We start from the raw sequence: 24,246 nt of genomic DNA, 5'->3' as shown, positions 1-24,246 counted from the left end.
AGGGATAAAGAAAAATATAAAATGTACTTTCCAAACCAAAGGCTATTCAGAAACAGGGAAAATGTTTTATGATAAAATGCTGAGGCTGAACATCAAACAAAACAGTATGTACATTAATGGTGACAATATAAAAATATAAATGTGGTAAAGGGCAAATAGGTACTAAAGACTTTGAAGAGGTTCATGTTATTTGTCTATGAATTCCACATTTGGAAATTCATCTTAAATATCATACTAGCACAAAAAGGTCTAAGCACAAGGATGTTCATCATACTATTTTAAACAGCAAAAAACTGAAGGCAAACAAAATGCTTAAGAATCAGGGATTTGTTGAATAAAATGGTATTTCCATAACAGAACACTATGCAGTCATTAAAAATAATGATATAGTTTTATATTTAACATGGAAGATACTCAAGATAGTTTAAATGGAAAAGCATGACTTTAATGGTTCCATTTTTCTGCACTCACATATCACAACGTACATGTACATGTGAAAGACAGTCTAGGGAAAATATTCTAGAAGATTACACCCACATATTACAAATGGTTACCCCTGGATGGGTGCTATCACATATGATTTTATAACAGCTTTATTGAGATATAATTCACCACAATCTAATTTTAGAACATTTTTAGCACCTCCAAAACAAACCTCATATTCATTAGCAGTTAATTCTTCATCCCTTCCCTTAATCCTAGGCAATTAACAATCTGCTTTCTGTCTCTATGGATTTGCCTATTCTGGACATTTCATATAAATAGTATTATTATATAATATGGGATCTTTTGGGACTGGCTTCTTCCACTTAGTATAATAGTTCTAAGGTTCACTCATATTGTAGTATATATCAGCACTTCATTCCTTTTCATTACGGAGTAATATTCCACTGTATAGATACACCACATCTTATTCTTTCACCAGTTTTTGGACATTTCAGTTGTTCCTGCTTTCCAGTTACTGTGAATAATGCTACTATGAACTTATAAGCTTTTATGTAGACATATGTTTTCATTTCTCTTGGGTCATCACATGATTTTATTTTTCCTTTATTATCTGTATCTTCCACTTTTTCTATAACAAACACTTACTACTTGCACAGTTTAAAAGGCTTAAAACTGGAATACTGCAAAAGTTAGTCAGCATCAATCTCTTGAGTTCCTTGGCCATGAAACAAAATCAAGGCCTGTAGATTCACGCTTCATATTAGGGAGCAGACACAGGTGTGCCTTCAGATGTGGATTTGGGGAGGGGTTGGGTTTAGTCAACACTGGTGCTTTTTGTTTTTGTTTTTTTTTTTAACGCTTTTAATGGGACATGCACTCATCAGTCACATGCTTCATGTCTGCCGCAGTCGCTCCCCCTCCCTGCAGTCTCACACCCAGCCACATTGCTTCCTATGGGGGGGGGCCCTAGAACACCCAAGGTTGCAGCCCCTTCTTAGGCCAGGAGATGAGGAGGAAGGGCACCCTCACACACACAGGCTTTCTGGTCTCTCCTTCATTAACACACCAATAAGCACAGGTGGGAGCCCAAGTAACTCCAATAACTGAGCAGCGGGATCTGGCCCACAGATAGGTTTGACTTGTACACTGTTCAAAACAGATTTGAACGAGCCAACATTTAAACATCAGAAGACTGCACATAAGAAACTTCTAAAAAAAACAAACAAAATCCATCTTTCAGCTGCTCTTGAAAAACTGTCCTGAAGTCCCACGAAGTAACACAATTGGCTGTGACTGAGTAGGAGAACGACCTCTCTGTCTCCCAGACCCCTGGCCCATCTTCTCACTTGCCCATTTCCGCCACATGCGCAGCCCCGGGGGGCCCTGAGTCTGTGACCCTGCTCCAATCCTAGAGAATGGGCCATCCTACAACGTGCCCCACCCTTCCATACTCTGTGCCCAGCGAGCACCTGTTCATCCCTCAAGGCTCAACTGGAATCTGGCGTTTTCTCTGAATTTCCCTGACTGACCTGCTCCAGGCGCCCTGCCCCGAGGAATCCGTTGTGTTCTCCCAGGCCTCACACCAAACGGGATCACACAGAGCACACATACCACAGGAGAGCAGCTGGCATCTACCTACCCTGCGCTTTCAGTTCCCAAAACCTGGCCCAAAGCAGGTGTTCAATACCACTGGGCTCTGTGGCTAGCTCGAGTCAGCCCTACACATGGACAAGAGAGGAAGTTTATAACCACTCGGAACATACAGTGCACTGACTTGTGCTCAGATGGCCCCAGTATCAAAGGGATGATCGGAGTACTGATGACAGGGGCAGCTACCATCTACAGAGAGCCCACTGTGCCAAGCATATAACTCCCAGTGTCTCACTGAACCCTAACCTAATTACCATCCAAAATACCTATAATAAAGGGCCTTTAGAGATGAGGAAATTGAGTCCTAGAAAGGATGAGTTTGACATAATGAAAAATATATATTTGGTCTTTGTCCCAGATTCCTTGGAATTTCCTGAGTGATAGGAGTGTCTTTTGTCATTCTTAACGAGGCCCTTTCAACTGTCCCTGAGTTTATGCTAATGAAGTGACTCTAGAGCCCCAAGATAGTTTCTGGATGGGGGCTGGTTATCAGAAAAACCAGCCAGGTGATTAGAGGGTTGGAACTTTCAGCTCCACGGCCCCTGGGGGCGGGAGAGGGGCTGGAGATTGAGTTCAACCTCCAAATGGCCAAAGATTTTAATCAACCATGCCCACATAATGAAATCTCCATAAAAGCCTGAATGACGGGGTTCCACGTGCCGAGAGGGTGTTGCCCCCCAACTCCATGGGGACAGAGACTCCTCTGGACCCTGCCCTATGCATCTCTTCCTTTTGGCTACTCCTGATTTGTATCCTTTAGAACAAGCCAGAAATCATAAATAAAGCACTTTTCCAAGTTCTTTAAGTTGTTCTAGTTGACATTAACACACTCTTTCTGACTGCATCAAATAATGCTTGTATAAAATATATACTTACAAGCTGATATTAACACACTCTTTCTGATTGCATCAAATAATGCTTGTATAAAATATATACTTTGCATTGTCCTCCTTATTTACCATTTTTCATGCATATGTGAGTCAACTTATCTCCTGAAATGAGCCGGTTTTCTAAATCTATACCAATCACACCCTACGTCACTCATCAGCTGGCTCTGTTGGGGTCAAGAATACTCCTACCACCTTGTTAGAGAAACACACACACCCAAGGCCAACCCACTGTGATGATTCCAGCCGGATCAGCTCAGAGAACTCACTTTTGCTCCCGTCCCTGAGAACAGATGACCTGGGCTCCCATCAGTAAGTACCATCTCCTCGAGTCCATGTAACCTACATACTCTTTTGTTGGATAAGCAGACACCTTCACCTGCTCTAAAAGGGTGGAAATCCTGCAAAGGATCCCAAAGGACAGAAAGTGTTCTCAAGTGACCACGTCACCACCCGGTCATCGGCCCTAGCCAACACCATCCGAAAGGAAAGGAGGGATGTTAACTTTCCAGTGAAAAAGATGCACTTTGATATAACCCCAAAAATGTGGTTGTCAACCAGTGAAAGTCTTTCATGGTTAAAATAGAAAAATCAGGATTTAAGAAAGCTCAACAAATAGGTATTTCTGGAGATAAAGGCCAGTATGAATTAGTTAGAAATCTGAAGTATGAAGTCTTTTTTGCTGTTGTTATGGTGATCTGTGATCCTCTTTTAATTAATTAACTAACTAACTAACTATTTTTTTGGCTGCGCCACACAGCTTGTGGAATCTTAGTTCCCCAACCAGGGACTGAACCTGGGCTCATGTCAGTGAAAGCGCAGAGTCCTAACCACTGGACTGCCAGGGAATTCCCAGTGATCCTTTTTTTTTTTAATTGAAATGTAGTTGATTTACAATATTATATTAGTTTCAGGTGTACAGTACAGTGATTCAGTATTTTTGCAGATTACACTCCATTATAAATTATTATAAGCTAATGGCTATAATTGCCTATGTTATACAATATAGTGAAGTATAAAGTCTTCTAACAGGTTTATGGCTGCCAAATAAGTAGGTAAGACAGAATTAAGGGAGTGAAGTCAAAGCTGGTGGAAGTTTACAGGAGAATGATGTGGCTGACAGACACCAAGGGCCTCTGACTCACAGTAAGGTTAATATTTCTCATACTGGCAACAGCGCCCACTGCTTTGGAGCCTTTATACACACTGTCTCATTTCATTCTTAAAACAGCCCTGTAAGAAAAATATTATCATCTCAACTTGGGGCTCTAAGTGACTTGCCCAGGGTCATACACAGCTCTTAAGATCCACCTTGGGCTTGAATGCAGACAGGTCAGCCTAACTTAAAGCCAGTGGGGTTTTTTTTTTTTTTTGGCCGCGTCGGGTCTTAGTTGCGGCATGCGGGCTCTTCGTTGTGGTGCATGGGCTTCTCCCTAGTTGAGGCACATGGGCTTAGTTGCCCCGCAGCACGTGGGATCTTAGTTCCCCAACCAGGGATCAAACCCGCGTCCCCTGCATTGGAAGGCGGATTCTTAACCACTGGGCCACCAGGGAAGTCCCGCTCCTGGGTCTTAACCATCCTAGCAGCTGCTTCTTTGTCAAACAGGATCTCCAGCATGGTTTCATTCACAGCCCGGTCCAGCCCCTCCCTCAGAAAGTATTTATTGTGGCCTTAGAAACTCCCAGGGACCTGGGTTTCCAATGTACCTTGCCCCACGACAATGACCTTGCCCCCATGGAGCCTGCGTGTTAGTTGGGGGAGGTTTGTGAGGTTCTCTTACGCTACCTGTTCATTACACTATCAATTTAGATCACAACTCTGTAAGCATTTTCTTATGGATAACACAGACTTCATCTTAAAAAGAGCTGAGACATTAAAATCTGTCACCAAAAACTGACAAAATGCCTCCAGTACCTTGAGATTTTAGAGCTTTTTTCTTAGTTTTCAGTGCCGGGACAAAACCATCTGAGTTTGCAACTGACAACTTCTCTAGTCCAATTCTCTTTTTATTTTTCCTCCTAAGAGAGTCTGAACACCACAGAGAGCACTCTGTCAGGAAGACCATCTCCTCTTGGTCCCCCACATGAGCACCATGGGAGTGGCCCCGCCAGGCAAGGTGACCAGCCCAGGCCTCCTCCTCCTGGGCTCCTGCACTCAGGCCACACTTTCCACGGTGCTGCATACACCCAGCACCGGCCGCCAAGAGAGGAGCCTGCATGAGGGCAGGTGGTCTCAGAGCCCCCCCACCCACCCCCAGGCGCAGAAGGAGAGGCAGCTGATAGCGCTTGCCTGTGTCTCCCTAACTGGTTCCCTGTGAGCTCCTGTACGTGTTTATCTGCAAACAAATATCGAGAAAATCGAGGGCTGTGAAGTTCCCTTTTCCGTTTGGCACAGTAAGGACAAGTTACACAAGCCCAGGAAAAGGGGCCTGGGAGTGACCAGCCCTGAGATGCCCATGCCGATCATCAGGTAAGGCTGTCAAACAGAGTTAAGACCCCCAAACCACAGAGGGAAGAGGACACGTTTCTTCAAGACTCTCTGATCAAACCAGCAAACCGTCTGGGACCTCCTAGCTGCTTTGAATTTAATAATATTCCTAGGTTTCACAAGTTAATGGCAATTTCATTCATATTTTCAATTCTTCCTGAATCAATACTTTTGCAAACAGCTTTTGGGTCCAGTGTGAAAAATATGCAAATGTATTAATTCCATGTTCTCTTTCCCATATTCTATAAATATCAACATTACCAATCTTCTCAGAGGACCCCAAAATCGAAATGACATCTTTAAAGGGGTCAGAATAATCGTTATGTTTCTCTCATTAGTGAAGATTCCATTAATTTTGTAGTCATTTTATTCAACCCAGTAAGGAGGTTTAAAATTTCACAGTTGCATTACAATGGAATATTTAAGTATCAAAATGAACTGGAACCAAACATGCCGTGGACTGATTGCCGCTTTCCCTGGGAGCCGTGCAGCACCCGATCCTTTCCTAATCTGAGAGCATGACTTCTACTCACTGTCAGGTTCCAGTTGATCTGGGGGATCCTCATGTGAAGGTTGAGACTGAACAGAATCAGCAAGACTCCAGTCACCACAAACGCACTGCAGCTCACAAACTCAAAAAAGTAGAGGCCTTCACACGGGGAGCACTCCATGATGGTCTCTATACAGATGAACGCGATCAGGGCCAAAATCTGGGAAGAAAATGACAAACACACATGTACGTGTACGTTCAGCACACATCTGTGGACACACGTGTCCGCCGCGTTTAAATAAAACTCCACCACCGCCACCACATACAGCCCCGGAGTTTTCCCCCTGGGGACGGCAGTATCACGGTCAGGAATGTGACCTGATCCAATTCTTACCTAAGAACAGGTATAGGGGCCTTAATGAAAGGATCAGATTCCTCATGTGAACAACCAAACCCCACCACAGGACACTGACACCAGGCTGGTGCCGTGCAGCTCCTCGTGAGGAAGCAGACAGGAACATGCCCACAATGGTTTTAGTCTGCCTCTGCCACGAGTAAGTGGACACTGCCCACACACGCTTCTCATGTATAGTCTCCACCACAAGGATGCCAAACATCAAGAGAGCAGGGTCCTGGTGGTGTCCATTTCATGGCATCTGCAACTACCTTGCTGGTCCAGCTGAGGTCACACAGGCTGACTGAGACCCTTGATGGCTTTAGGAGAAGGATTTGTATAACTCCCTTCCCCCATTTAGAAGTCCCACCCAAAAATAAGGCCCACCTAATTAATTCATGAGCCATGCTTTTAAAAAGTTTATCACTGGACTTGATAATAAAGAGACAGCCTGGCAGTTTATAAAAACATTTTAAATCTACAAACAATAGAATCAATTTCTTTCTGAAGGACCAAAGTAACACTCTAGCAGTATGTCCCAAGCGATGAGAGATCATGAAGGCAAACAGGTATCAATGGAAATCACCAGGTCAACTTTCAAAGGGAGATTTCAGGAACAGGAGGCGGCAGAGGGGCTGAGTTAATGGCCCTGTGATCAAGGAAAAGTCAGGTGGCCTTACACCTAAAACCAGACCAGTCTTGGGCTCCTGGCCTGTACCCCACTTCCGCAACCAAGCGCCTTGCCGCCCACTACCTGTCAAGCCTGTGCCAGAGCTTCCAGGCCGGCCCCCCGCAAAAGTCAAGGAAGCACAGGCAGGCAGCTCTGTGGTTCCAGATTTGTCCTTAGAACCAGCAACGTCAGCATCACCAGGGAGCTTGTTAGAAATGCAGAATCTCTGCCTCCCCTCCTTGACCTCCAGAGTCAAGTCTGCTTTTTGGACAACATCCCTAGATGACTGAAGTGTGGGAAGCATAGGGGGCACAGGCTGCTCTGGGGCCCTTCTCCACCTCCAGGAGTCCCACTCATGCCTTTCAGTGCCGCGCTCAGCTCACATCTTCCCCACGCCCTCCCTGACTGCACCTCTCCCCGCCAGACGTGACTGATCCCAGCCTCTCCCAGGAAAGCTTGCAGGTCTGTGGTTGCGTTCCATCTATCACACTTGCCACCATGGATCTCTCTGCCTCCTGAGCTCTTTGAGGGCAGGGGCCAGTCCATCTCCCTCCACTCCCAAGGCACCAAGCTCACTAACCTGCACAAAGCCAGCGAAGGGGGGCCCGGGGAGCCTCTTCAAACCCACCCCAACAATTCCTGATGGACCTGTCAGTCTCCACATGAAAGGAAGGGAGGCTCTGCTTTTTCCATGCCTTTCTAACAATATGGGGTTTTTCCATATTTCTATTCTAAGTCGACACGTAACAAATATGGGCCTTACAGCACACTTTGTGCTTCTCCTTTGTGCTTCTCTCCACACTTTGTGCTTCTCCACATAATGGCTCTCCTTATAATTCTCTACAGAACCAGACACTTTCATTCTCAATCTGAATTACATGCCTGACTTCCAATCAATTCACAAAGAAAGAGTTCATATAAGGGAAACTCCTAAAAAATTTTTTCTTTTTTTTTTACCCCTGTAACTGGACCTAGTAATCTTGGGCAAGAAATAACACACATCAGTATAGAGTTACAAACGTCTCTGGTATGCTAACTTCAACCGTATTTGTGTGGGAAGGTAACATCTACATTCTTAAATATTTAAATAAAAATAGTTTCAATAAAGAAGATGTGGCACATATATACAATGGAATATTACTCAGCCATAAAAAGAAATGAAATGGAGGTGTTTGTAATGAGGTGGATGGAGTTAGAGTCTGTCATACAGAGTGAAGTAAGTCAGAAAGAGAAAAAGAAATACAGTATGCTAACACATATATATGGAATCTAAGGGAAAAAAAAAAAAAGAGGTCATGAAGAACCTAGTGGCAAGATGGGAATAAAGACACAGACCTACTAGAGAATGGACTTGAGGATATGGGGAGGGGGAGGGGTGAGATGTGACAGGGTGAGAGAGTGTCATGGACATATATATACTACCAAATGTAAAATAGATAACTAGTGGGAAGCAGCCGCATAGCACAGGGAGATCAGCTCGGTGCTTTGTGACCACCTAGAGGGGTGGGATAGGGAGGGTGGGAGGGAGGGAGATGCAAGAGGGAAGAGATATGGCAACATATGTATATGTGTAACTGATTCACTTTGTTGTAAAGCAGAAGCTAGCACACCATTGTAAAGCAATTATACTTCAATAAAGATGTTTAAAAAAAAAAAAAAAATGGTTTCAAGAATATGCAAATCCAATAGGCAGTTCAATACAGAAGACAGACAAAATTCCCTGCTCTCTAGCTCATATGCTAATGAAGGAGTTTTTAAAAAGTAGATTAAAAATATAGCATGTTAGACAGTGATAAATACAAAGAAGAAAAATCAAAGCAGGGGAGGAGAATGAAATGTAACCAGGTAAGGGTGTTCAAAATTTTAGGCAGAGTGACCACGGAAGGTCTCTCTAAGAAGGTTCTAGATTTATTACAAAGGATATTAAAGTATACGATTGAAGAGCCAGATGAAGAGATACACAGGGCAAGGTCCAGAAGGGTCTCAAACACAGGAACTTCCGTCCCCCTGGAGTTTGGAGTGCACCCCCCGCCCCCCATCACCTGGATGCGTTTTTGGTTCACCAACCTGGAAGGTCAATCCTCGAGTTCAAGATTTTTTATAGAGCTTAATCTGGAGCCCCTCCCCTTTTCAGAGGTCAGTGGCTAAGGTTGAAAGTTCCAACCCGCTCATCACCTGGTTGGTTCCCCTGGCAACCAGCCCCCATCCTTAGGAGCTTTCCAAAAGTCATCTCATTAACACAAACTCAGGTGTGGCTGGAAGGGATCTGTTAAGAATATCAAAAATAGGGGACTTCCCTGGTCGCACAGTGGTTAAGAATCTGCCTGCCAATGCAGGGGACACGGGTTCAATCCCAGGTCCAGGAAGATCCACATGCTGCAGAGCAACTAAGCCCGTGCACCACGACTACTGAGCCTGCGCTCTAGAGCCCGCGAGCTACAACTACTGAGCCCGTGCGCCTAGAGCCCATGCTCCGCAACAAGAGAAGCCCCTGCTCGCCACAACTAGAGAAAGCCCACATGCAGCAACAAAGGCCCAATGCAGCCAAAAATTAAAAAAAAAAAAAAAGAATATCAATATCAAACACCTCTTATCACTTAGGAAATTCCAAGGGTTTTAAGAGCTCTGTGCCAGAAATGGAATGAAGACCAAATATATATTTCATTATTATAAACCACAATATCACAAGTATTCCCATGTGTAAAGATACAGATACATAAATACATACATATGCACAACTATATACATACAATAATTTAATCAATCCCCCACTGATAGGTAATTAGGTGGTTTGTAATACTCTAATAAGCTATACACTTTTTATAAAATTTATTATATTGAAGTATAGTTGACAATGTACTGATTTCTACTGCATGGCAAAGTGATTCTGTTATACATATATTTCCCTGTGCTAAACAGTAGAACCTTGTTGTTTACCCATCCTATATATAATAGTTTGCATCTACTAATCCCAAACTCCCAATCCATCCCTCCCCTATCCCCCCCTCCCCCTTGGCAACCACAAGTCTGTTCTCTATGTCTGTGAGTCTGTTTCTGTTTCACAGATAAGTTTACTTGTGTCACATTTTAGATTCCACATATAAGTGTCAAAGAGTGTTCTGCCTGTGTTTTCCTCTAAGAGTTTTATAGTGTCCAGTCTTACATTTAGGTCTCTAATCCATTTTGAGTTTATTTTGGTGTATGGTGTTAGGGAGTGTTCTAATTTCATTCTTTTACATGTAGCTGTTCAGTTTTCCCAGCACCACTTATTGAAGAGACTGTCTTTTCTCCATTGTATATTCTTGCCCCCTTTGTCATAGATGAATTGACCATAAGTTCTAGTAAGCAGTATACTTTTTATGTGCCTGCGCTTTGGCACAGCAAATCAAATTTCTTCCAGCACATTGAAATCTAACAATCACTGCTGAAGCAAAACCTATCAATTGGCCAATAAGAAAATAGGGACTGGGGGAATTCCCTGGTGGTCCAGTGGTTAGGACTCCATGCTCTCACTGCTGAGGGCCTGGGTTCAATCCCTGGTTGGGGAACTAAGATCCCACAAGCCACGTGGTACGGAGAAAGAAGGAAGGAAGGAAGGAAGGAAAGAAGGAAAGAAGGAAGGAGGGAGGGAGGGAGGGAGAAATAGGGACTCAAAGTTATACTGGAAGCCAACAACTTCAAAGCACCTAAAGAATCAAAAGTAATTCAACTTATAACAATTCTGAAGTAGACAAATACACATGAAAAATTGTACAGAGATGTTCAAAAAGATGTAAATAAGGAATAGCTATTGCAGTTGCTAGTCGGGAGATCACGGGCGCGCCCTTGAAGAGAGCCCTTTCCGTGTAGCATCTACCAACTGACCAGGAGCAAATATTTGCACAGTTGATAAGTAAACTGATATTAAAACGGTGTCAGATTTCCACAACTATGGCTAATTATGATTGGCAACATCAAAAAGCAGGGGGTGGGGGGGACACAGCTGGCTGATTAAGGTAACATAAAACTTTAAAAAAATTCATAAACCCCCTGTTACCAGTGGTGGGAGTGAAAACCATCAGGACCCTTCTGAAGGCTGTATTAATAACAGCATGGTTCACAGTACATCCCGTTCTCCTCCCTCAGGGCACATTGTAGGGTTGGAGATTTGTGCTGAGTTTCCTGGGGCGGATTTACTCTCAAGATGATGAAGCTTATGCTCCAACATCCCATCCATCACAACTCCTTTTCCCAGGTGGTGATGGAGTAACAGTGGGCGTTTTGGGGATTCAGCTAACTGGAAGTTTTGGGTTTTTTTTAGGATTTTTAAAAAATTATTATTTATTTTTCGGCTGTGTCGGGTCTTAGTTGCGGCACGTGGGCTCCTCGTTGAGGCAGGCAGGATCTTTCATTGTGGCACACGGGCTTCTCTCCAGTTGTGGCGTGCGAATTTTCTCTTCTCTAGTTGTGGCACACAGGCTCCAGGGCGTGTGGGCTCTGTAGTCACGGCGCGCAGGTTCCACAGTGCATGGCCTCTGTATTTGCAGAACACGGGCTCTGGTTGAGGCACCAGAGCTCAGTAGTTGCAGCACACGGGCTTAGTTGCCCCGAGACATGTGAGGTCTTAGTCCCCGACCAGGGATCAAACCCATGTCCCCTGCATTGTAAGGCAGATTCTTTACCACTGGACCACCAGGAAAGCCCCGGCTAATTGGAAGCTGAGTGAGAGAGACAGTGAATTTGGGTTTGGTGGTCGCTTTCATGTACGGCTATTGTAGCCTTCCCTCTGATCTGACATCATGAGGAAGAAAAAGGCGTTAAAATTCACAAGATCAATGTGGCTGACAGCGCCAAACTAAAAGTGTGGGTGGTGAAGGGGGAACAGGGTTTGAAACATATGGAGCCAGAAGTTAGCATTCTTTAGAAGGAGAATTCTTCAGATCATCAAATGCCTAAAACAGTAAGTGGACAATTCTGTTTTCACTGGTGCCTAAATGGAAGTTGTGCCCTATCAGGAATATATCCAATAATGCAGAGTATGCAATTATAAACACACTATATACCTTTCCTCCCTTTTTGGTGGGAATCACATGAAATAGAATCTATCATTATTCTGGGGTTCGGGGAATTCCCTGGTGGTCCAGTGGTTAGGACTCTGCAATCTCACTGCCAAGGGCCTGAGTTCAATCCCTGGTTGGGGAACTTAGATCCCACAGGCCATGCGATGCGGCCAAAAGAAAAAAAAAAAAAACACATTAAAAAAAGAAATTCCAGCAGTGGTACTATACAGAGCAAGTACATATATGTGGGAGATTATTATAATTTATGCATCCCCATGTATCAGATCACATCATAAAGTATCTGACAAATCTTGAACTGATAAAGTCTGACAGTCCCAAATAAAATGGCACACAAAGTTGCCTCCAACGAATGGAAACAGCCTGAAGAAACAAATGTTCCAATGACAACCTCCTACACACATTCATCAATAAGTTGATGTACGCAGCGTAAGAGGATACTGATTGTGTAATGATGTTGCGCAATACAATGGAGTGGCAAACTACAACTTGAATTGTTCTGTGTACCCCTAAATTTCCGATCGATTTTGTCTACTTTTTCAGAATTAACTGATCATACTAAAATTCAAATACCGTCGATCCTAGTGGAGGCCAAAAGTAAAAACAGAAAGAAAACACTTTTAGAATTTGTAATTTTGTATGCTTCTCATTCTTAAATAGTCATTCTTGCACCCAGTTTTATATTTTTAATTTCATATCTTTTTCCTTAGAGTGAGTCTCCAAAGTCATATGAGTCTCAAGTCTCTCAATACCTGGCTCTGCTTCTGACCTTGGGCAATCAAAGGTGAGTGGATAAGATATCTGTTACTTCTGGCAGCAGCCTTCAGGAACTGTGAGCAATTTCACCACGCTCCCTCCCACGCCAGCCGGCAGTGCTCCTGGTGGGGGTGGCCTCTGAGTAAGGCTGATGGGCAGCCAGCTCCCAACTGACCTGAGATGAGTGTGTAACACAGGGGAGAAGGAAACCTCCCTTGGGTTAAGTCATGGAGATTTTAGGTTTGTTTGTTACTTCGGCAAAATCCAGCTCATGCCGACTAGGAAGGGCACCTGGGCATAATGTTAAATTTACACAACAGGTCCTGAGTATTTAGTACAAAACTGCAAATTTTTACAGGATGAATATGTTACCACGCCACTCACTCTTAAAGACACCCAATCCAAATGGTTTTACAGACCAATTCTTAACAGACTGTCAAGGTAAAGATACTGCCTATGTTATTTATAAATTTATTTATTTTTGGCTGCGTTGGGTCTTTGTTGCTGCACGCAGGCTTTCTCTAGTTGCAGTGAGCGGGGGCTACTCTTTGTTGCGGTGCACGGGCTGCTCATTGCAGTGGCTTCTCTTGTTGTGGAGCACGGACTCTAGGCACATGGGCTTCAGTAGTTGTGGCTCACGGGCTCAGTAGTTGTGGCACGCGGGCTCTAGAACGCAGGCTCAGTAGTTGTGGCGCACAGGCTTAGTTGCTCCGCGGCATGTGGGATCTTCCCGGACCAGGGCTCGAACCCGTGTCCCCTGCCTTGGCAGGCGTATTCTTAACCACTATGCCACCAGGGAAGTCCATGCCTGTGTTATTTAAACTAACAAAGAAAAGCATAAAATATTTGGGATTTATCTATGTGGTAGGACAGTGGATAGATTTTTTTTTTTTAACTTAGGCTTCTATTATTTTCCAAAATTTCTACGAGTACACGTTTTTATTTTTAAAATGAAATAATTTTATGTATATAAACACTTTGGGCAAACATCCAGATTTATTATGAGTTACGTGTTAGTGACCTCTAAGAATCATTCCTTATTTGTTTTGAAACCATTCATGAATATTTTAAAATGAGATTATATACTTTAATGGAAAATGAAAGTCGCTCTCCAAATCCATGTCAGTCCCATTTCTTTATCAGAAGAGTTCATCATCTCCAAGGCCTCCCTGACCTCAGACCATCCTGTTTCCTGGCCACCATTGCACTTTTAGCGCAGGGAGAGGGCACATAAGAAACAGGGCAGCCTTCTATATATATAAAATAGATAAACAACAAGGATGTACTGTTTAAAACAGGGAACTATAGTCAATATCTTATAATAACCTATAATGGAAAAGAATCTGAAAAAGAATATATATACATATCTGAACCACTTTGCTGTACACCTGAAACTAACACAATATTGTTCGCTTAATTTAAAATAAATAAATAATTCACACTGTATTTATTTCAGTAAAAAAAAAAAACAAAAAACAGTGTCACTTTTTACAACTTCTGAAATACTGTCCATTGGTTTTGTTGTTGTTGTTGTTCTCACTTATAAATAAATCAAACTGTATTTCAGTAAAAAAATAAATAAATAAATATAAATTTCTTTTAACAAAAAAGAAAGGAAAAGAAAAAGTGCAGCCTTACTCTCACCAATGGGATGGCAAGGACCCTCCCCCTATGCCTCCCAAGTGAACAGTACTGTCCTGAGTATCTATGAAGGCATCCTGGAAGATGAGACAAAATCCTAACCTTCCTTGATCACCAGTTTATCAAAGGATTTAATGAAGCTCATTTTAAAATACACCTGCAAGCAAAAATCACAGCATTTAAAAACAATTTTCAGGGGACTTCCCTGGTGGCGCAGTGGTTAAGAATCCACCTGCCAATGCAGGGGACGTGGGCTCAAGCCCTGCTCCGGGAAGACCCCACATGCCACGGAGCAACTAAGCCCGTGCGCCACAACTACTGAGCCTGCGTACCACAACTACTGAGCCCGCGTGCCACTACTACTGAAGCCCGCGCACCTAGAGCCCGTGCTCCGCAACAAGAGAAGCCACCACAATGAGAAGCCTGTGCACCGCAACAAAGAGTAGGCCCCGCTCGCCACAACTAGAGAAAGCCCGCGCGCAGCAACAAAGGCCCCAACACAGCCAAAAATAAAAAAATAAATAAATTGGGGGGAAATAAATAAATAAAATAAAAATAAAAACAATTTTCAGGAGTCTTAAAAACCACCAGGTGCAAAAATGACTCTCCATTTGAAGATGTCTGTCACAACGTGAATCTGTGGTGGCTCCTATGTAGCCAGACAACTTCTTCAGTGACCCTGACAGCTCTGTGGCACCTGGGGGCTTGCTGTGCTCAAAGTCTCTGTTCCAACCCAGCCAACACACCCCATGATACACGCACAGACAGGTAACTAACCAGGTACCAGGGGCTCAGGGAGGGGTTGAGGTTTGGAAGGCAGAGGGTCACTGAGGGTTTGGGGAACAGCAGAAGGCTCTAGAAGGCTTCCTGGAGAGCACTGGACTCAGTGATGTAAGAGAAAAAGCAAGAGAGGAACATTTGTGCATGGTAGTGTCTAGCTTTCCAGCTGAGTTCCTTGGTTGGGGGTGAGGTGGAGGGTAGGGACAGAACCCAGCCACTCACCCAAGTACCTTTGTTTTAGAGGTTCTTAAACTCTTCTGACCAAAGAACAGAACACCTGTTAATAGTCTCCTGAACCAACGCTCCAGGAAGCATAGCTTGCAAATCAGCAGTCTGGTTTATACACTGCGAAAATATTTCTGTTGTGCTTTTAAAAAAAAAACTTTTTTTTAAGTTTGAAAACTACTATGGCAGTCTGACCCTTCCAGTTACAGAGAAGCAGTCCTGAATTCGCAGTGTGCTTCGGTGTGGCCCCCATGGCCACCCACCTTTGGGTTTTCTCACGCTAAGCCCCATGCTGTTTCCATCATAACAACATCCCTCCTGGTCTTGGGGTCCTCACAGCACATCGGCATATTAACAGCTCTGAAAAGGCTCACAGTAAAAAAACCTGTTTACCTTTATTTGATGTGCGGATTATGTTACCTGAACACAGAATGTTTTTATTCCTCAGCACACCTATTAATACTACATAGCGGAAAAAAAAAAAAATACTACATAGCGGTGTTCGGAGAGAAATGAGTTTGGGAAACACGAAAAGCACGTGCTGGTCAGTATTCAACTTTGTCAGGTCATACACAATTTAAACGCACAGAGTAAAATACAGAAGCTCATTTACTCAGCAGGGTAGCAACTACTAAGGACCCTGTTAACTGAGTGATACACACACACACACACACACACACACACACACACACACACACACAGAGAGCAAGGTCCAAAGTACCTTCAGAATCAGACCAAACTCTAATCAGCTCTAGCACGTTCAAAATTAAAATGTCTCTCTTCCCACCAGTACTGAAAAATTATTTGAGAGATGAGACATGGCTTGTATTTAGCCACAAAGATCCAACAGGCAAGTTGTTAAAACGCCGCTTCTTCTGGAAGACCCCACGATGTGCAGAAGAGAGAACCCAGAGAGGGCAGCAGAGGGCACTTCAGGAAGCAGCTCCATTCTTATCACTCACAGTGGATGCTAAGATTGGGTCCTGGGGCCAGAACTGCAGAAGAGGCACAGGAGCCCTTTCCCTTCCATCTTTCTGAGTCTGGAGGCCAAGGAATTTAAGTTGCTCTATATAGGGCCAAACAACAGATCACCTTAAAGCATAAGCTCCCAGGCCAGAAGCCATGTGGCCTGATCTGCAAAGGGTCTCAAACAGCTAGCTGTGCAGTGCCAGGCACCTCAGATTGACAATGGCTTGCATTTAGGGAGCATCAATAATGTAATCAGGATGCTCTCAGGCCCTGTGCTGGGCACGGTCCATTTGTCATCTCTGATGCTCATGACCACACCTCCATGGTGTGGCCCAGAAGCTCTGTCCCAGGCCCCAAAGGTAGTTTCTCCACATACCTCGTTCTTCTACACCAGATGCCTAATGGTTGATTTATCCAGGGTCTAGAACCTCCCCACACCCTTGGCCATGGGAAAAAGCATCAGTGTATAATTTCTCTTCAATGAACACAGCAGGAGACCCGGGGAGCCAGTGTCATGCGGGTCTCTGACAAAGCACGCAACTTGATTACTCAAAGGGATCTAACAACAGTGACATCTCACTTTTTTTAAGCAAAATAATCCGTGAGTTGCTCCGCTCAAGGGACGCCATCCCACGAGGAAGGGAGATTTAAGGTATTACCCTCCTCTCCCCTGAGACAATAGAGCAATGAGCAAATATTTTTTGGTTCCGAAACAAAGGAGCTAATTACAGGTGTAAGTTATTTAACCTTCAATCAATACTTTTTGCGTGCGATCTTTGGTTCCATTGTTTTTCTCCAGCTAAGTAAACAGTGTCCAACGTACGGATTTGAGAGATGCAGAGAATTAAAAGAAAACTACCTGCTCTGGAAATGCAGGGACGCCCCCAGGAGCTACAGCCACCCAGGCCGGCAGGGAACACTAATTAGGCAGTAGTTAAGCAAAGGAGCCAAGGGGCAGAGGCAAATAAGTTCCTGATTGTTGAGAAGAAAGGAAGAGATGAGGACAAAAGAGAGGGAGGCTGCCAAGGGCTCCAGGCAGTCAGAAGAAAAGAGGGGACAAGAGAGGCCAGCTCTGCCAGCCACACTCCAGGCTGTGGTCACTTCAAACCTCTGAGGGCTTTGTTTTTGATTGAGGACAGAAGGACTCAGGCTGTTGCTGCTCCAGGGAGCTGTCTGTTGGTTGGTCTGAGCGTGGCCCGTGTCACAAGGCCCACTCCAGCCAGGGCTCTGACATGTTTTTCAAGCTGGGTTCTACTGTGTAAATAATTTTGCTATTTTGGAATCCTAAAGCCATATGTAAGTTAAGAGCTGAACTCAGCAGATTGCATTTCGATCTCTTCTTCTGGCAAGACTCTCACCTTTCACATAAACTATTATACTTAACAGCATAAGCGAGCTCTAATGCACATGTATTAAACCCACACGTTACTTGTTGGCAACGGCTGGCCATAGCCTATGACAGTCTCAGACAAATTAAAATAGGCTTATTTGGGGACATCCAACAACTTAAAGCACACAAACAGTATTATCCAATGAAATGCAAAAAACATTTCCTTGTTTAAAAAAAAAAAAGTCTAGAAAACTTTATTATGTGGTTGATGATATAACTGCACATGATTTCAGAAAACCACAGGACGGTCAGCATCTTTTTTGCCAAAAGAATGCCCACAACATTTTATTGCAAATACCATCCTGGCCAAAAAGCTACATTTTCAGACCATTTAAATTAGTAATGGAGCAAAAACAATGCACATGTAGAGGACACAGGAAACAAGCGCCTTCAAACCATACACATCTGAAGATGTTTAACTACTCTGCTGGCATTTGGATTTTCTTTTCCCCCTTCCTTTCTCATATCCTAGCTTCATGCATGAAGCTAAAATCCCGGGAAGCAGCGTCACATCCCCAACGTGATTCAAAAGCAAAACGCACCCCCGCTCCTTGCTCTCTTTGCTTTAATTCCCGGGCGTCTCCCGGCCCCAAAATCTCTGACAAACCACCTTGACAGATGGGAAGAAGAGGACAGCTTTTCTCAGTGAATGAGAAACCAGCAGGCCATGAGCAGCTTTTTGCTAAAGATTAATTTAGGCCAAAATAGCGACCTACATACTTTAAGAGGCCAGGAGGAGGTGTGCCTAGAAAACCCAACTCAGCCTTAAGACCCACAGCCGTAACGGCCCCCAGCACCTCAGCATCATCCAACTGAGGAAGGGTCCCGCAGGAGAGGAGCTAACTTAAGTGGCCAAACCCCAGGGCCCTGCGCACAGATTCAGAGACTTAAGAGACTCAGGTACCTTCCTCCACACCTTAGCACACAAATCAAGGCACTACGGTTCAGCAGAGTCTTTATAAACTGGTGTCCCTAGTGCCACAGACGATAAGGACAGTGCCCCTAGAATGTGTGATCCTGTGGCCCTCCTAAAAAACCCAACATTTGCTGAGTCCTTCTACTGTGGGTCAAATGCTGTGCTGGGCACTGTCACAGGATTCTCTCCTTTTATTTAACCTCCATCCAATCCTGGGAGGAACATGGTTGGTTTGCTTGTTTTTAATTGAGATGTAATTCACCCATACCATAAAAATCATCCATTTAAAGTGTACATACAATTCAGTGGTTTTTTAGCATATTCAAAGTTATGCAACCATCACCATTATAGAATTGCAGGACATTTTCATCACCCCAAGAGAAACAACGTTTTTTGTTTGTTTGTTTTTTGTTTTTTATTTATTTTATTTATTTTTGGCTGCATTGGGTCTTCGTTGCTGCGCGCGGGCTTTCTCTAGTTGTGGCGAGCAGGGGCTACTCTTCATTGCGGTGCGTGGGCTTCTCATTGCGGTGGCTTCTCTTGTTGTGGAGCATGGGCTCTAGGTGCGTGGGCTTCAGTAGTTGTGGCAAGTGGGCTCAGTAGCTGTGGCTCACAGGCTCTAGAGCACAGGCTTCAGTAGCTGTGGTGCACGGGTTTAGTTGCTTCGCGGCACATGGGATCTTCCCGGACCAGGGCTTGAACCTGTGTCCCCTGCACTGGCAGGTGGATTCTTAACCACTGTGCCACCAGGGAAGTCCCAGAAACATCCTTTTTAATCCCCATGCTATTGATGAGGAAAATGAGGGAACCATGTTAAGCAACCCATCCAGGATCACAAAGTCTCCAGCAGAGCTGAGGTGAAACCCAGTCCCTGAACCCCTCACAGCACTGGCCGCCACAGCACTGATCACCCCTCCATCCACCTGTGGCTTCCGCCACTCCCTTCCCATCCTACCGGCCCGCAAACGGTGGGTGCTCCCCAGGGCTTTGCCTCTGCTGCTTTCTCACCAGATAAGCGTACCCAACAGATTTCCCTGATCCTGACTCCCACTCCCAAATCTACTTCTCTAGTCTGAGCCCCGGATCCAGGCTGCAATACTGTCCCACTGGGCATCTCCACCTAAATGTTCCCAGGCACCCACAAATGTGAGAGCAGAAATCTCCTTCCCTGATGCAGTTAATGGCACCACCAGCCATTAGCAATAGCACTCAGCATAGTAGTTAAAGAGTTGGGACTCTGAAGTCTCACAATCCTGAGTTCTGATTTCAGCTCTGCCACTTATTAGCTCTGTGCCCTGGGCACATTGCTTCTCTTCTCTGGGCCTCTATGGTTGCTTCGAGGATTAAACCTAAGACATTTAGGGCCACGCCCAGCACACAGTGAGTGTTAAGTAAATGGTAGCTGTTGTCATTACTATGTGAAAGGTCCAGCAGAACTCAGACACAGCCTCTGTCTTCACCAAGCTGACTCTTGTGGGGAAATGTGTCCATGTTGTAACATATGTCAGAATTTCCTTGTGAAGGCTGAATGATATTCCATTATATGTATATACCACACTCTGTTTATCCATTCATCTGTTGATGGACACTTGGGATGCTTTTACCTTTTGGCTACTGTAAATAATGCTGCTATGAACATGGCTGTAGAAATATCCATTTGAGTCCCTGCTTTCAATTCTTTTGAGTACATACCCAGAAGTAGAACTGCTGGGTCACACAGTAATTCTACTTCTAATTTTTAGGAGTCAAAAATTTAAGCTCAACATCACTAATTATTAGAGAAATGCAAATCAAAACTACAATGAGGTATCACCTCACACCGGTCAGAATGGCCATCATCAAATAATCTACAAACAATAAACGCTGGAGAAGGTGTGGAGAAAAGGGAACCCTCATACACTGTTGGTGGGAATGTAAATTGATACAGCCACTATCGAAAACAGTATGGAGGTTCCTTAAAAAACTAAAAATAGAACTACCATATGACCCAACAATCCCACTACTGGGCATATACCCAAAGAAAACCATAATTCAAAAAGACACATGCACCCCAATGTTCACAGTAGCATTATTTACAATAGCCAGGACATGGAAGCAACCTAAATGTCCATCAACAGAGGAATGGATAAAGAAGATGTGGTACACATATACAATGGAATATTACTCAGCCATAAAAAGTAATGAAATTGGGTCATTTGTAGAGACGTGGATGGACCTAGAAAGTGCCATACAGAGTGAAGTAAGTCAGAAAGAGAAAAGCAAATATCATATAACGCATATGTATGGAATCTAGAAAAATGGTATAGATGATCTTATTTGCAAAGCAGAAATAGAGACACAGACGTGGAGAACAAATGCATGGATACCAAGGGGGAAAGGGGTGGGGTGGGAGGAACTGGGAGACTGGGATTGACACATATACATTATTGATACTATGCATAAAATAGACAACTGATGGGAACATACTATATAGCACAGGGAACTCTACCTAATGCACCGTGGTAACCTAAATGGGAGGGAAGTCCAAAAGGGAGGGGATATCTGTATGTGTATGGCTGATTCATTTTGTTGTGCAGTGGAGGCTAACACAACATTGTACAGCAACCGCACTCCAATAAAAATTAATAACATAAATAAATAAAAAATTAAAAATTAAAATAAAAATAGCTGTATCCATTGAAAAGGGCTAGAAACAATAACTCAATAACAATGAGCACCTCAAGTACCCAGAACAAGGTCCTAAATATTATTTCCCACTAACAGGAACGGAAACTTCTTGGAGAAATGACTGATTCCAGGTCTGGGACAGGACGTACACAAGATAAGCATATCAGAAAGCGAGGATGCTATTAAAGGCTACTGAGACTGAGTCAGAAGGACACAAGTGAACTTGAAGGGGCTCCCAATGGCCAACAAGAGGACAATATAAGCATCAAAATATTTATTTATTTATTCATTTATTTATTTATTTAATTAAAATAACATCCAAATCTTGGTTTCTAAATACCATTCTTTTTCACTGAAAGGAACCAGGGCTCCTTGGAGAATTGCAGGGCTGAGGAAGAAGAGTCTGAGATGAGCTTGGAAACCTTGTGTTAGAGAATGAAGGGAACATGTCTAAAGGACATTGGAGCCAATTCAAAGGGGCTCTCATTGGCCAAATCCAGGACAATTCAATCATCAAAATAAATAATGATAATTAAGTATTAAAACCCACGACTAAAATATGAACTCATGAGTCCACACTGATATAAACAAACAGGGAAGAAGGGAAAACTCTTCTGTAAGATTGAAAATCCTGTTAATAAATACAGAAAGAACAATGGATTTATAAAAATGCCATTTGGCAACATCATAACAATACTTGATTCAAGCAAGAACCATCAATGGATATTAAAACTACTGAGTGAAATGCTGGAGAAGTTATAGGATATTTACATGGTCTAGAAGTATCTCTCCACAAAAATACTTACTAATTACATAGGAAAAAACAGTAACTTCACAGTAGAGAAGCCTGGAAGACATCATTTTAACTGAGTTAAGATCACCAGTGATGGAATGAATCTGTATCATTTGCTTCTAATATGATACACTGAAAAGAATACCTCTGTGGTATTCCTGACAATACTACAAAACAACAAGAATCTAAACAGGAGAATACCTCAGACAAACCCAAATTAAGGGACATTCTACAAAATAACTGGCCTGTATTCTTCCAAAATGTCAATGTCATGAAACACAAAGGCTCCAGACCAAAGGAGATTAAAGAGACATGACAAGTGAATGCAACACCAATCCAGGACTTTCTTGTACTATAAAGAACAGTTTTGAGACAACCAGGGAACAAGACTAAGGTGTATAGCTTAGCAATAGTATTGTATCAATGTTAATTTCCTGACTTCTATCATTGTACTATGGTTACTTAAAAAGGGGTCTTGTCTTTAAGGATTCTGAAGTATTTAGGCATAAAGAGCCATCAAGTCTGCAACATACTCTCAAAAGACTTAAAATATTATAAACATATACACATGTGTACACACACACACATAAACAGAGGAAAATAGAAAGGATAAAGCAAATGTGGTAAAAAGTTAACATTTGGAGAATCTAGGTAAGAGTATGTATCATTTTGTACTCTTGCAACCTTTATGTAGTACTGAAATTATTTCAAAATAAAGTATTTTTAGATGACCACAAAATACTGAGATATATTAAATACATAAAAATTCACAAGTTTGTATGGACACTACCAGGGGGAAAAGCCCATTGTTCATTCACCTTTGGAAGTTGCTAAAGCATCAGCTTGCTATTAGGAAAACTGATAAATAAAGGAAAAGAATCAAGCATGTACCTTGCCTTTCCTGTACAAACTGTATTTCAGGGTAATCAAATGGATAATGAGGGAAAGTTCCTTACAGAATTCCAGCTAATAAATGCAGAAGGATGGATAGATTTAGAAAATCACCATTCTGTAATGGACAAAGGCCAGAGTTTCTCAATCCATTTGAAAACTAGAAGATGATAACTTTGCTGGACTCAACCAAAAAGCTTTTTTTTCTGTCCGTCCACTTATCAAAGTCATTCTTCTATCTTCCATTTGACTCATCCTCCACTAAAGCTTTCTCTGGCTCTTTCTTCCGCCCAAACCAGTCTTATCTCTCTCTCTGATTTCCTGTAGCTCTTGGTCTATACCAGTGGTTCACATCCTTGTGCACTGGGGGATCGTTTCAAAATTCTGATACCCACACTGTACCCACCCTGTACTCCAGTACAAGGTTTTTGCAAACTCAGCACTACTGACACTGGGGGCCAGATCATTTGTTGTAGGGATGGTCCTGTGCACTGCAGATGTTTAGCAGCATCCCTGGTCTCTACCCTCTAGATGCCAGTACTCACTCCAACCCCAGTGGTGACAACCAAAAACTGTCTCCAGATATTGTCAAATGTCCCCTGCGGGATGGGGGCAAAACCTCCTCCCACCTCCAATGGGGACCAGTGACCTAGGCCATGCTCATTAATGGCTGTTAGGCTACTACGTAAAAGGATGATGAGGAATTTTAAATAGATAGATCAGACATCAGACTCACAACACTTGCATCTGAAACCAAGTCCCCCTAAAACTGAGTTCCCCTGCAGAGTTTATGATTAACCTCTCTATCCAAAACTTTATACCCTTTCTTGTCTCACCCCTGTTCCCCTTGGGACTGAGGAGTATCAGAGAAAAGCGGGGACTGAAACCAAGCAGGATTCTGCAGGACCTTCCTGGGTACAAAAGCCCCTCTTTGCCCCTGGTTCTTGTTTGTAGAAAAAGGCTTCAGTCTCCTAGGTCTTCTAAAGAGCAGACTCAACAGTTACTAATTAGAGAAAAGAGGGAATGCAGAAACAAAGGAAAAGCAGTTAAGCAAGAAAAGTAATGATGGCTTTTTATTTTTTTGGCTGCGCCACACGGCTTGTGGGATCTTAGTTCCCTGACCAGGGACCGAACC

The 24,246-nt window shown here is 43.4% G+C and overlaps 1 protein-coding gene across 1 annotated transcript in view; it reads right to left on the bottom strand.

Moving 5' to 3' along the window:
* CMTM4 (CKLF like MARVEL transmembrane domain containing 4) overlaps window positions 1–24,246 on the bottom strand; it is a 61,098-nt gene that overhangs the window by 2,668 nt on the left and 34,184 nt on the right. The window contains exon 2 of the mRNA XM_061174392.1: window positions 6,006–6,182. Within this exon, the coding sequence (XP_061030375.1) occupies window positions 6,006–6,182 (177 nt within the window). The remainder of the gene's footprint in view (window positions 1–6,005; window positions 6,183–24,246) is intronic.

This window comes from Eubalaena glacialis, chromosome 18 (genome assembly GCF_028564815.1).
Source record: "Eubalaena glacialis isolate mEubGla1 chromosome 18, mEubGla1.1.hap2.+ XY, whole genome shotgun sequence".
Classification (NCBI taxonomy): domain Eukaryota; kingdom Metazoa; phylum Chordata; class Mammalia; order Artiodactyla; family Balaenidae; genus Eubalaena; species Eubalaena glacialis.
This window is presented reverse-complemented; position numbering and strand designations above follow the sequence as displayed.